Source organism: Mauremys reevesii, linkage group 1, assembly GCF_016161935.1.
Source record: "Mauremys reevesii isolate NIE-2019 linkage group 1, ASM1616193v1, whole genome shotgun sequence".
Taxonomy (NCBI): Eukaryota; Metazoa; Chordata; order Testudines; family Geoemydidae; genus Mauremys; species Mauremys reevesii.
Window position 1 is genome coordinate 360313280 of NC_052623.1, and position 14629 is coordinate 360327908.

At 56.5% G+C, this 14629-nt stretch overlaps 1 protein-coding gene across 3 annotated transcripts in view; it reads left to right on the forward strand.

The window, feature by feature from the left end:
- Positions 1 to 14629, forward strand: part of MAPK8IP2 (mitogen-activated protein kinase 8 interacting protein 2) — an 82973-nt gene that overhangs the window by 31294 nt on the left and 37050 nt on the right. For all 3 annotated transcript variants that reach the window (XM_039520342.1, XM_039520343.1, XM_039520344.1), the window contains exon 3: positions 8406 to 8633. In XM_039520342.1, coding sequence (XP_039376276.1) covers positions 8406 to 8633 — 228 coding nt within the window. The remainder of the gene's footprint in view (positions 1 to 8405; positions 8634 to 14629) is intronic.

Below are 14629 nucleotides of genomic sequence, written 5' to 3' on the forward strand. Positions count from 1 at the left end.
TAAGGTGAAGGAGGTGAGGCGCATGGACCTTCTAGGCCGTAAGATCTACTCGGCTGGCGGCCTTCAACTTAGGACAATACACGTCTACCCGTACCTCAATGACTGGCTGGTTCGCGGGACTTCCCAACTGCAGGTGTCTCAGCACATGCGTGTAGTCACAGACCTCTTCGGCAGGCTAGGCCTTATGGTCAACGCCGAAAAGTCTACATTGACTCCAACGCAGCGGATAGAATTTATTGGAGCAGTTCTGGACTCCAATCTGGCCGGGGTCTGCCTCCCTCTGCCTCGGTTTCAGGCCATGTCTTCCATCATTCGAAGCGTCCAATCCTTCCTGACAACGTCAGTGCGCACCTGCCTCAGCCTACTAGGTCACATGGCCTCATGCACTTTCGTGACCCTGTACGCGAAACTCCGGCTTCGGTGTTTCCAAACATGGCTCGCATCGCTATACCGCCCACACAGGGACAATATAGACTCGGTGGTCACGATTCCCGGGACAGTCCTCGACTCCCTCAATTGGTGGTTAGACCCCGCAGTGGTTTGCGCAGGGGTACCGTTCCACCCTCCCCAACCCTCCGTAGCGCTGACCAAAGACGCATCATCTCTGGGTTGGGGTGCCCACCTCGGGAACCTACACACTCAAGGCCTCTGGTCACCCCACGAGCTGGCCTTACATATCAATGTCGGGGAGCTGAGGGCAGTCTGCCTGGCGTGCCAGACGTTTCGAGTCCATCTACAAGGCCGCTGTGTGTCCATGTTCACGGACAACACGACGACAATGTTCTACATAAACAAGCAGGGTGGGGCGCGTTCCTCCCTACTTTGTCAAGAAGCCATCCAACTGTGGGACTTCTGCATAGCCCACTCTATTCATTTAGTAGCGTCCTTTCTCCCAGGAGTACAGAACACCCTGGCAGATCGCCTCAGCAGGTCATTCCTGTCTCACGAATGGTCAATCCGTCCCAATGTCATCCATACAGTTTTCCAGAGGTGGGGCTTTCCCCAAGTAGACCTCTTTGCCTCCAGAGAGAACAGGAAATGCCACGTGTTCTGCTCCTACCAGGGACGCTCCCCGGGCTCCCTCTCAGACGCCTTTCTCCTCCCGTGGACGAGACACCTGTTTTATGCCTTTCCACCGTTTCCCCTCATTCACAGAGTGCTGCTCAAGCTCTGGAGGGACAGAGCCAACCTTATTCTCATTGCTCCAGCATGGCCGAGGCAGCACTGGTATACCCTGCTGTTCGACCTATCAGTGGTGGAGCCAATTCCCCTGCCGCTATGGCGGATCTCATAACGCAGGACTTTGGCAGGCTTCACCACCCGGACCTGAAGTCCCTTCACCTCACGGCATGGCTCCTGCGTGGTTGACTCAGGCGGAGCGGAGTTGTTCTGCTGCAGTACAGCATGTGCTTCTGGGGAGCAGGAAACCTTCCACTAGGTTGACTTACCTTGCCAAGTGGAAGCGTTTCGCCCTCTGGTGCAATCAGAACGGCTGCGATCTTTATCTGGTGTCTATCCCAAAGATATTAGACTACCTTTGGTCCCTCAAGGAGCAGGGCCTCGCGGTCTCCTCCTTAAAGGTGCACCTGGCAGCCATCTCGGCCTTCCAACCCAGCGAGGGTGGCCGTTCTATTTTTTCTAACCAGATGGTTTCCCGGTTCATTAAGGGACTAGAACGGTTGTACCCACAGATCCGGCGCCCGGCCCCTACCTGGGACTTAAACCTGGTCTGTTCCCTTTTATATCTCTCTTGGAAGACAGCCTTCCTCGTCGCTATCACTTCGGCGAGGCGAGTCTCAGAACTCCACGCCCTGACGGCGGGACCGCCTTATACGATCTTCCACAAAGACAAGGTTCACCTCCGACCACACCCCTCCTTCCTCCCCAAGGTGGTGTTTGCTTTTCATGTAAACCAGGACATCTTCCTCCCGGTTTTCTTCCCGAAACCGCACTCATTGCGCCGGGAACAGCACCTTCATACTTTGGACGTCCATAGGGCTCTAGCTTTTTATATAGAGCGGACGAAACCCTTTCGACGTTTGCCCCAGCTCTTTGAGGCAGTGGCGGACCAAATGAAGGGCACGCCAGTCTCGTCCCAGCGGATCTCGTCTTGGGTGACATCCTGTATCAAGACATGCTACGAGCTCGCTCACGTTCAGGCTAGCCACCTTACTGCTCACTCCACAAGAGCACAGGCCTCTTCTGCCGCCTTCCTGGCCCATGTCCCCATCCAGGAAATCTGTAGAGCGGCCACCTGGTCTTCAGTTCACACCTTTGCTGCCCACTACGCATTGGTGCAACAGTCCAGAGACGATGCAGCCTTCGGCTCAGCAGTCTTACACTCTGCCATGTCTCTCTCCGACCCCACCGCCTAGGTAAGGCTTGGGAATCACCTAACTGGAATGCATAGGAGCAATCACTCGAAGAAGAAAAGACGGTTACTCACCGTAGTAACTGTTGTTCTTCGAGATGTGTTGCTCCAATCCATTCCAGACCCGCCCTCCTTCCCCACTGTCGGAGTAGCCGGCAAGAAGGAACTGAGGAGCGGATGGGTCGGCAGGGGTATATATCTGGCGCTATAGCGGCGCCACTCCAGGGGGCGCCCAGCCGACCCACCGAGTGTTGCTAGGGTAAAAATCTTCCGACGAGCGTGCACGCGGCGCGCACACCTAACTGGAATGGATAGGAGCAACACATCTCAAAGAACAACAGTTACAACGGTGAGTAACCGTCTTTTACGTGCTCAGGTATCCTCACTCAAGGAAAGTCTCCCATCCCCAATGCAGACAGTTCCAGCATAACTTCCCTGCAACCTTCCCCGGCCAACACTCCTCACTCAGCCTTCAAAGAACACATCGAGAACATTCCCAGTTCGCCACAGTTATGAAAACCAACACCCCAGTAAAAGAAAAAAAGGTTCTCCCAATCCCAAAGGACCAAGCCCCAGACCCAGGTCAATATACAAGTCAGATCTTACCCACAAATTACGCTGTTGCCAATCCTTTAGAATCTGAAATCTAAAGGTTTATTCATAGAAAGAAAGAAATATAAATGAGAGCTAAAATTGGTTGAGTGGAATCAATTACATACAGTAATGGCAACGTCCTTGGTTCAGGCTTGTAGCTGTGATGGAATAAACTGCAGGTTCAAATCAAGTCTCTGGAACATCCCCAGCTGGGATGGGTCATTCAGTCCTTTGTTCAGAGCTTCAGTTTGAAGCAAGGTTCCTCCAGAGGTAAGAAGCAGGATTGAAGACAAGATGGAGGAGTTTTCAGGGACTTTTATATTCTCTGTCCCTGGAAGGACACCCCTTTGTTCTTACTGTGGAAAATCACAACAGCAAGATGGAGTTTGGAGGCACATGGGCAAGTCACATGTCCATGCATGACTCAGTTCTTTACAGGGAGAGCAGCCATTGCTCACCTGCTACCTTGAACATCCCCAGGCAGACTTCTCATGTGGATTGGAGTCTCCCAAGGTCCATTGTCAGTTACGTTTTTCTTGATTGGGCACTTAGTCTGCAAATTCCTCTCTCAAGAAGCTGACCAAATGCTTCACTAATGCTATTTAGAATCAAACACATTGAGATACAAGTACAGAGCCAATATTCATAACTTCAACTACAAAAATGATACAGCAAATTCTAACCTTTTTCTAGGCACTTTACACAACAACCTTTGTACAATATTTGCTGGAAATATATAACAGTGGTTGCAACAATGATCTATACGGTCACAGTTTATGTCAATAACGTCACATATCGTTAGAGAGTCCTGTGCAGTGGCCTCCTGGTTTCTCCTCCTGCTTGTGCAGGAGAGAGCGACTCGACACTAGCTTGGTGAGCTAGGCACCAGCAAGCTCCGGTGAAGTGTCAATGTAGACACCTGGCAACAAAGGTCATTGGCCATGTCCCAGGTTGGGGGACTCTGTCTGCGAAACAGGGACTCTATTGGGGCCGTGGTGGAGAATCGGCTGAACCTGAGCTCTCAGTGCGACGCTGAGACCAAAAGGGCTAACACAATCCTGGGATGCACAAGCAGGGAATCTTGAGTAGCAGAGAGGTTCTCTGTGTTTGGCATGGGGGAGACCACTGCTGGGATCCTGTGTGAAGTTCCATGCCCACAATTTGCGAAGGATGTTGATAAGCTGGAGAGGGGTCCCAGAAGAGACACAAGAGTGATTGAAGGTTTGGAAAATAGGTCTTGTAGCAATAGACTCGAGATGCTCAATCTGTTTAGCTAATAGAGAAGGTTAAGGGGTAAATTGATCACAGTTCATTGAGTAATAGAAGGCTGGTGGGTTTAGCAAAGCCAGGTGTACCAAGATCCAGCACTGGCAGTTGAAGCCAGGTAAATTCAAACTAGAAATAAGGTGCAATTTTGTAAGTGAGGGTTATTAACCACTGGGGCAGCTTCCCCACAGCTGGTGTGGGTTCTTCACCACTGGCAATTTTAAATCAATGGGATGTTTTTCTAACAGATCTGCTCTACTTCAGACAGGAATTATCTCAGGGAAGCTCTCTGCCCTGTGTTACACAAGGGGTCAGACTAGGTGATCACAGACCACGGCAGAGAAGCTAAATGAATTATTTGTGTCAGTCGTCACTGCAGAGAATGAGAGGGAGATTCCCACACCTGAGCCATTCTTTTTAGGTGACAAATCTGATGAACTGTCCCAGAATGAGGTGTCATTATAGGAGGTTTTGGAACAAACTAAACAGTACTAAACTAAACACACTCAACAATAAAAAGTCACCAGGACCAGATGGGATTCACCCAAGAGTTCAGAAGGAAGTCAAATGTGAAATTGCAGAACTACTAGCTGTGGTTTATAAACTATCATTTAAATCAGCTTCTGTATCAGATGTACACCAATGTTTTTTAAAAGGTTTCAGAGGCGATCCTTACAATTACAGGCTGGGTAGCCTAACTCCAATAGCAGGCAAATTGGCTGAAACCGGAGTAAAGAACAGAATTGTCAGACACATAGATGAAGACAATTACTTGGGGAAGAGTCAACACAGGTTTTGGTCAGGGATGCAGCCCCATGCTCTGGGTGTCCCTAAACCTCTGACTGCCAGACACTGGGACTGGATGACAGGGGATGGGTCACTCAATGATTGCCCTGCTCTGTTCATTCCCTCAGGGGTACCTGGCATTGGTCACTGTGGGAAGACAGGACACTGGGCTAGATGGACCTTTGGTCTGACCCAGTACGGCTGCTCTTATGTTCTCACTATGGTCCCTTCTGCCTCTCTAATCTGTGAGCATATTCCAGCCCCTGCTAGCACAAGTCCTGGGGCCCTGGCGCTAAGCTGCTCATGCAGAGAGGATCCCGGCTCCCCTACCACACGGTCACCCAAGGGCAGGGCCAGAGCACGTGGTGGTAGAGCAGCAGTCCTGCCACGCTGGGATCCTGCCCATGGCTGGTGCCAGGGGTGCAGCTGGCAGGTGCTGAAAGCCAGCCACGAATTCTGCTAGCACAGACATGCCAGGATTGCTGAGTGCCCTGATCTGCTCCTCTGGCCGAGCCAGCTGGGGGACAGGCTCCTGGAGACAGCGGTGACTCAGCGCTCCGGCTGGGCTTACTCAGCAACTCCAGGCCCAGGATGGTGCAGGGAGGGAGAGGGGAGCCGCAGAAGGCAGGCAGGGACACTGACGACGGGCTCAGCCCAGACACCAGGAGCAAAGGTGGGGAGAGGAGGCAAAAGAGAAGGGAGAGAATGGGGGAGACACAGGGCCAGACAGACACGGGGGGGCACCTGGGGACAGACGGATGGGGGGGACATGGGGCCAGACACAGGGGGGCACATAGAGACAGACAGACACAGGGGGGACATGGGGCCAGACAGACAGACATGGGCAACACGTGACTCCTGCATTTGGGGGGCCTGCACTGCCCAGACTGTTGCCCCATCACCTGTTCTGCCCCGAGGCTGCCTTCCCAAAGGCCCAGCTCCACGATCTCTTTGCCCCATGCCGTGATCCTGCTTGGCCCCCTCCCCCAAAGCCAACCTGCCCGTGTCTTTTTGCCCCCTCCCCTGAAGCCCTCTGCTGCTCGTGCCTCTTTCCCCCTCCCCTTAAGTCCCCCCTCCCATCGCTTGAGGCGCTCGGTCTCCTTGGGGGAGGGGGCAGAGAGGCATGAGCAGCAGGCAGGGGGGACCTCGGGGGAAGAGACAGAGTGGGGGCGGGAAGAGGCAGAGTGAGGGCGGGGCCATGGGGGAAGAGGTGGAGAGGGGGCAGGGCTATGGGGGAAGAGGCAGAGAGGGGGCAGGGCCTCGGGGGAAGAGGTGGAGCGAGGGCGGGGCCAGGGGGGAAGAGGCAGAGAGGGGGCGGGGCCTCGGGGAAGAGATGGAATGAGGCGGGGCCTCGGGGGAGGAGGCAGGGAGGGGGCGGGGCCTCGGGGACGAGGTGGAGCGAGGGCGGGGCCATGGGGGAAGAGGCAGAGAGGGGGCGGGGCCTCTGGGAAGAGGTGGAGTGAGGGCGGGGCCTCGGGGGAAGAGGCGGGGAAGAGGCAGAGAGGGGGCGGGGCCTCTGGGAAGTGGTGGAGTGAGGGCGGGGCCTCGGGGGCAGAGGCAGAGCGAGGGCGGGGCCATGGGGGGAGAGGCAGAGAGGGGGCGGGGCCTCCGGGAAGAGGTGGAGCGAGGGCGGGGCCTCGGGGGAAGAGTCGGAGGGGAGCGGGAAGAGGGGCAGCACGGACGGGGCTATGGCCCGGGCACCCTTTCACCAGCGGTGCTCCACAGGCAGCAGGTCGGCGAGCCTGCAGTGGGAGGTGCACCCCATCCTGTTTGGGGAGGCTTAGGCTCCCCCGGCCTCTTATACCCACCGGCCATGTACACACATGGGGGGACACACGGGGCCAGACAGACGTGTGGCTGCAGCCTCCCAGTTCAGTGGGTCACTGTCCCCTCCATTCACTCACATTCCAGGGGTTGGGCAGAGGCACCATTTCAGATTTAAACTGTGCCCCCCGCCCCCCCAGGACAGCCTGGTGCTGAAGCGCTGCCCCCAACCCCTGTTCCCCCCCCAGGACAGCCCCATGCTGAAGCGCTGCCCTCTAACCCCTATGTGTCCCGTGGGAGCCAGCTGAGGTCACTCAATCAGGCTGAACTGCAAACAGAACGGGGCAGACAAACCCCAAACGCTGGTGGATATTCCAAGACTTAGATTTACCAACCAGCACAGAACAGCTTCTACAGCACCTCACTGGTTACTCAGAAGTTCAAACCCCGCAGTTCCCTTAAAGTGCCCAGCCTCAGGCCTCCGTCCAGACACACCTGTCAGATATGATGATAAATTCTGAAAATCTTATCTCATCATATAAAAGAAAAGGTTTTCCTGATCCCAAAGGACCAAGCCCCAGACCCAGGACTTAGATCTTACCCAAAATACACGCTAATAGCCAATTCTTGTTAACTAAACTAAAATTTATTATAAAAGAGAGAGAGAGTTGGTTAAAAGATCCATATGCAGACAGACTTGAATTCAATTCTTGAGGTTCAGATACATAGTAGAGGTGAGCTTGTAGTTGCCAAAAGTCCTTTTAGAAATAGTCCAGAGGTTACAGTCCAATGTCCATATTCAGGGTGGCTCCAGTCAGTGACTGGGGATCTCAATCCTTGGGGCTTAAGGTTCCCCCTCTTGAAACCCAAAGCAGATCTGAGATGAAGTAGGATCGTGTCCCAGGGTTCTTATACATTTCCAGCAGCCTTTTGGCCTGAGAAAACAATAGGCTTAACTCACCTTCCAAACATCCTGGCAATTAGCACAGGGGAATTTATCCGTTAAACAGTTCAGATACGGGTTACCACAACCGTCACAGAGACATGTAGACAATAACACTATTTCACTCAAGTGTCTTCCTAAATACTAATACTCCTTTTTTGATCTTTGAATCAGAGCTATAGCAATAGACAAGACTTGTTTGCTTACATCCCAAGACCTGAGCAAACACCTCCCCTTCTACGTCTAACAATGCAGGCTGCATTTCAAAGCTCTGTTCATTTAATATCTTCCTAATGAGTCTCTAAAGTTTGGCCATGGGTCAGGTCAGCCTGTGAGTTAATTAACTCTGGCCCTGTCACCTTTCAATGAGATATTATATTAGACTCATAACATCACAGCCCCCCCAGGGCTGGAGCGCTGCCCCCTAGCCCCTGTGCCCCCCCAGGACAGCTGGTTGATGGAGCCCTGCCCCCTAACCCCCCTGTGCCCCCCAGGATGGCCTGGTGCTGGAGCACTGCCCCCTAACCCCTGTGCCCCCCCAGGACAGCTGGGTGATGGAGCCCTGCCCCCCTGTGCCCCCCAGGACAGCCAGGTGATGGAGCCCTGCCCCCTAACCCCTGTGCCCCCCCCAGGACAGCCAGGTGATGGAGCCCTGCCCCCTAACCCCTGTGTGCCCCCCAGGACGGCCTGGTGCTGGAGCGCTGTGAGCAGCCCCACCCCATCTGCACCTTCTCGGAGGATTTCCAGGAGTTTGAGATGATCGATGACAACGAGGACGAGGAGGAGCCGGATGGGACTGGACTGGACGTGCTTCCCTCGCCTTCGGCCTCCCCCATCCCCTCGCCCAGCACCGAGGAGACGCAGAAGCCCCGGCCCAGCACCCTGAGCCTGAGCGTGCCGGGGGCCCAGGTGAGGGGCCTGCAGCTCCACTGAGACGGGGGCTGTGTGGGGTCACCGTGGGCAGCGCTGAGGGGTTTGGGGGGGGTCTCTGCATACAGCACTGAGGGTTTGGGGGGTCTCTGCATGAGGCACTGAGGGTGTTTGGGGGGGTCTCTGCATGAGGTGCTGAGGGGTCAGAGGATCTCTGCATGAGGCACTGAGGGTATTTGGGGGGTCTCTGCATGAGGCACTGAGGGTATTTGGGGGGTCTCTGCATATGGCACTGAGGGGTCGGGGGGACTCTGCGTGAGGCGCTGAGGATGTTTGGGGGGGTCTCTGTGTGAGGCGCTGAGAGGTTGGGGGCTCTCTGCGTGAGGTGCTGAGGGTGTTTGGGGGGGTCTCTGCATGAGGTGCTGAGGAGGCTTGGAGGGGTCTCTGCGTGAGGTTCTGCGGGGTCGGGGGGTCTCTGCGTGAGGCGCTGAGGGTGTTTGTGGGGGTCTCGGCTTGAGGCACTGAGGGGCTTTGAGAGGGTCTCTGCTTGAGAAGGGTCGGAGGGTCTCTGCGTGAGGCACTGAGGGGTTGGGGGGGTCTTGGCATGAGGCACTGAGGATGTTTGGGGGGTCTCTGCATGAGGTGCTGAGGCGGCTTGAGGTGGTCTCTGTGTGAGGTTCTGAAGGGTCGGGGGGTCTCTGCGTGAGGCGCTGAGGGGCTTTGAGGGGGTCTCTGCGTGAGGCACTGAGGGGTTGGGGGTCTCTGCGTGAGGCGCTGAGGGTGTTTGTGGAGGTCTCAGCGTGAGGCACTGAGGGGCTTTGAGGGGGTCTCTGCTTGAGAAGGGTCGGAGGGTCTCTGCGTGAGGCACTGAGGGGTTGGGGGGGGTCTCTGCGTGAGGCGCTGAGGGTGTTTGGGGGGGTCTCTGCATGACGTGCTGAGGAGGCTTGAGGTGGTCTCTGTGTGAGGTTCTGAAGGGTCGGGGGGGTCTCTGCGTGAGGCACTGAGGGGTTGGGGGGGTCTCAGCGTGAGGTGCTGAGGGGCTTTGAGGGGGTCTCTGCGTGAGGCACTGAGGGTGTTTGGGGAGGTCTCTGCGTGAGGCACCGAGAGGGTTTGGGGTTTGGGGAGGCCTCCCAGAGGTTCCCTGGGGAGAAATGGCAATAGCCGGAGACTCAGACTGCAGTGGAGGTGGCCGAGCTAAGTGTGGTGGAGCAGTTCAACCCCATTCCTCTGTGTGAGGGCAGGGGCTGGGTGCTCAGACGCTGGCCAGAGTCCCTAGCCAATGCGCCTGGCTGCTGGAGAATTATTTAGCTGCAGAGATGGCTCTAACTGCTTCATATGAGCAACTGCCTGAGGCCAAGGGCACCTCAGCTCAAGGGAGAGCCCCCCCGGGGAGCCAGCAATCAGACAGGGGGGTCTTGCAAGCACCAGCCTCTAAGGAGCCCTGGACTGGGCCCTGGCAGCAAACCCCAGCATCTCAGACCCCAGTCCGGACGAAGGCCCTTGGGACCCTATGGAGGGGGAGTAGATAAGGCATATAGGGAAGGGCTATCTCAAATAGTGGGCCCGGGGCCAGCGGCCACTCGGCCAGCAGCAGGGACTTGCTTTTCATGTGGGCCCCCAGGTCACTGGTACCACGATTCCCCCGTAAGGAGTGTGGCTATGAACAGGTGTGGACGGCAAAATGCTGGGCCCATAAACAAACTCCAGCTGAAGTAATGGTATCACGGAGTCCCCGGGCGATGCTCTGGAACTGCTCCCCACAAAGCCAGTCAGGACTTTGGGGAGCCTCCTCTCCCTTGGAGCAGACTGTCTGCAGGGCAAGAAGCTCACACGGCTTCACTTCCTGGGTCTCTCCTTGGAGCATTCAGCATCCTCTGCCCCTCCATGCGCTTCCCACAGCGAGTCCGCCCAGGCGGGGTCCGGGGGGGGCCACAGGGTACTGCCCCTCCACTGCGCAGTCAGACGTGACTCTCAGCCAGCCAGTAACACAGAGGTTTATTCGATGACAGGAACAGGGTCTAAAACAGAGCTTGTAGGTACCGCGAACCGGACCCCTCGGCCGGGTCCATTCTGGGGGGCAGTGAGCCAGACCCCCATGTCTGCACTTCACTCCTCGTCCCCAGCCAGCTCCAGACTGAAACCCTCTGCAGCCCATCCTCCTCTGCCAGGGGCAGCTCTAGGCCCCAGCACACCAAGCGCGTGCTTGGGGCTGCACGCCGCAGGGGGCGCTCTGCCGGTCGCCGGGAGGGCGGCAGGCGGCTCCGGTGGACCTCCCGCAGGCGTGCCTGTGGACGGTCCACTGGTCCTGCGGCTTCGGTGGAGCATCTGCAGGCACGCCTGTGGGAGGTCCACCGGAGCCGCGGGACCGGCGACCGGCAGAGCTCCCCCCGCGGCATGCCGCCGTGCTTGGGGCGGTGAAATGGCTAGAGCCACCCCACCCCTGTCCTCTGCTCAGTTCCTTTCCTGGGCCAGGTGGCCACCTGATCTCTTTGTCTCCAACACCTTCAGTTGGCACCTTGCAGAGGAGGGGCCCAGGCCATCAGTTGCTAGGAGACAGAGTGTCAGGCATTTAGGTGCACTGGCCCTTTGCTCTGCAGCAATCACACACCCTTATTCCACCACCTAGATACTTAAGAACTGCATAGGGGACACTGAGGCACCCACACAGTATTCAGAGAAAATGTTAAGAACATTCCCAGTTCGCCACAAATGGTTCCTATGCAGATAAATGGAACTGAGGCATGGGCCTAGTGGATTCTGGGTGTGCCCCACGGAGAAGTGTGCCGTTGGCTGTAGGGGAAAACACGAAGTGGCTTGTAATGGGGCTGGCCTCAACAGTATCCTTCCCCATGGTCTTGGGACAGGAGTGGGAGCATTTCTCAGAGGTATTGAGGGAATTTAAACCAACCCCAGGGACCCTGGAGGGAGCAGCTGAGGAGACCTGGGGAGACGGGAGCTCCAAACCTGTGACATTGGCAGGTGTTGGTGAGAACCCTGGGGAGGTAGGATCCAGCCAGAGGGAAAGTTCTCCAGAAGGCCCCTTAACAACGAAGCCACAGTGGCCCTCCTCCAGGAGAGGGGCATCCTAACCAGAGAGACAGACTTCATAAAGGACCAGAGGGAGGATGAAACTTTGTGCTAGACTCACAGCAAGCAGAGCAGCACCATGGTTTGAGCTCCAGGCAGAGCAACCGCAGCAGCAGGAGAAAGACCAACCGATGGAGGACGTTTGGTCGCAACTCCTCAATTCCATGGCCTCAGGGAAGAAGCCCTGCAATGGGCTCACGCTATCCCCTCTGGGGGTCACCTTGGTCCTGAAAAGACCCTGGCCAGGATTTTGGATCACTTCTTTTGGCCCAGAATTCACCAAGACGTTAAATCCTTGTGCAGCTCTGCCCCAAATGCAAACTCCTAGGACCTGAGGGGGTATAGAAGCCCCTATGGTCACACTCCCCATAGTCGATGTTTGTCACGGACTCACAGATCGTGCCCACTCTTGGCCCTGTGCGGTCCCTCGGGGGAACCCCCCTCAGTGAGACAGCCCTTCTCGGGGGTCCACTCTCTCTCGGGGTTAAGCCCCTCCACCTCCTGGAGCCACACCTCTCTGAGCCTTGGCACACCTGTCTCTCGCCGTGGGCCCCTCAGGGAGTCCACTCACTCTGGACCCCCTGGGGCCTCCACCCCCATAGGGAATAATGCAGCCCTGATCTCTAGACCATAGTGACTTCAGCCAGCGTAAAACAGGAGGGTTTATTGAGCGTCTGAACAGAGCATAGGAAACTCTCAGGGCCTCAGGCCTGGCCTCCCTCAGCACAGCATATCCAAGTCTCCCCTGCATCCAGGTGGGCTCTGCCTGCTCCCCCCTCCAGCCCCAGCCCCCCTGCTTCTCAGCTGGGCATCTGAGATCACCGGCCCCAAGCTCTGCCTCTGTCCATTGTCTTCCATTTAGGTAAACAGGAAGGCCTGGGCCTCCTCTCCTCTCTTCTGTCCTCCGGCCCCTCTGGCTGGAACTGGCTGGTCAGGTCAATGGGGTCCTCTCCCCACAGTCCATTGTCCTCCCACTGGCCAGACCCGGCTGTGACTCCTGAGCCGGGCCTCTGGGTCACCAGGTCACTAGGTTGCCAGGTCACCGGTCGCTGGGGTCTCCATCCTCCAGGCCATTGGCCTGGTCCCAAGTTCCGTCGCCAGTCCTCTGCAACAACAGACTCCCTCTCCCATCACCTCAAAACCCTAGGGGCCTTTGCCAAAGAAAAGCTCCTCAATGGACCCAGGAGCGAGCCAGCAGCAGGGGGCAGGTACATGCATATTAAAGCAATTGGACACTAACTCTACTCCCCAGGACGGAGTCCAAGTCACTTGCTGAATAGCAAGGACCATAGGAGGTAGTTTGACAAGTAGGGCCAGTTAACTATGAAATCAGGAGGACTGAGAAGAGGAAACTCACCATGTTAACCTTCTGAAGCCAGGGAAGGAGCGAGGGGGCTTATTTATCGCTCCTTTTCCCCTAAGCCAGAACTGGGGCCCCAAGCACTCACCTCACCAGATCCAGACGCTATACAGATGGGGGAACACCTCTGCCTGGAACAGAGAGCCCAGCTCTTGTGCACCACCATTGTCAAATGGAATCTTGGCAATTCATCTGGGAGAATCCATGGCCACTCCCCCCAAAAATGTGGGAGGCCAGGAGGCAAGAGGTCCAGACAATGTTGGATCTAGGGGTCATGGAAGAATCCTGCAGTGAATGGCTGTATTGGTCCTAACGCCGGATGGCACTATGCAGTTCTGCAGAAAGGTCAGTGCTATTTCTAAATTTGATGCCCACCCCATCCCCTGAGTGGACAAGCTGGATGAGGCCCGGTATAGCACCATGTTAGTAGTAACAAAGGGAAACAGAGAGATCCCGTTCACACTGGAATCACAGGAGAAAACCACCGTTGCCGCACCGTTTGGCCTCTGTCAATTTCAGACTATTCCCTTGGTTCTTCATGCAACGTTCCGACAGCTCATGGATCAAGTTCTTCACCCCCTGGCTTACAGGGAACAGCCCAATTAGGTGACATGGTCCATCTGCAGCCAAGAGTGGGAGGAGCATCTAGCCCAGGTTGCTGATGTGCTTTGGTCCCTGCGAGGGGCCGGGCTGCCTGCAAACCTGGCAAAGTGCAAAGGGGGGAAAAAAGAGGCCATCTCCCTGGGATGTATTCTGGGGACGGGCCAGGTCCAGCCTCTCGTCGGCGAAGTCCAGGCCCTCACAACGTGCCCATGCTCAGTCACAAAGATGGGGGCCCGTAGGCTACGGCTGCTGCTTGGTGCCAGGGTTTTCAATGCTAGCAGCTCCCCCCAGGGACCCAGTTAAGGACAGTAGCCCCAGGAAGGTGCGCTGGCCCAAGGCCTGTGAAAAGGCCTTTCAGCACTTGAACAAACACCCGTGTAAAGAGTCTGACCTGGCCAGTCCTGAGCTCTCCAAAGAGCTTGTTTTACAAGCCAGCGCAGGTGCAGGATTGTCCCAGGAAGCAGAGAGGAACAGAGCGGCAGACTGGGCCCTGGGGAACGGCGCAATCCATAATAGAGAAGGAAGGTCTCACTGTGAAACAGGCTGTGGACTTGCGCCGATAGTACCTCTGGTGAAATCCATTCACCGACCATGCCCCCCTGAGATGATCACATGCCACGAAGGAGGCCCCCCGCCCTGCGTTATGCGCTGATACCTGTCCCGCCAGCCAGATACCTTCCCAGTGGAGCGGGGAAAGCCCACCAAAAGGCTGATTTGCTTTTCCAGGGAGGCAGGGTGAACCGTCCGCTGGGCCTGGTTCCCTGGGTGCCATTGTGAGGGAGAGGGGGAGTGATGGGGCACACAAACCCCACGCTGGATAACAAGGGGTTTGGAGCTGCCCCGGGCTCAGCCAGCCCCGCCACCCCACACCCACAGGGCTGGAGGAGGCGGTAACGGGAGCAGAACAGCTCACTTGTGGGCAGCCCAGGGATGAGACCAGACCCTCAGCCCCGAGGAAAGGGCTGAGGGAAGGCAGGAGCTTCCC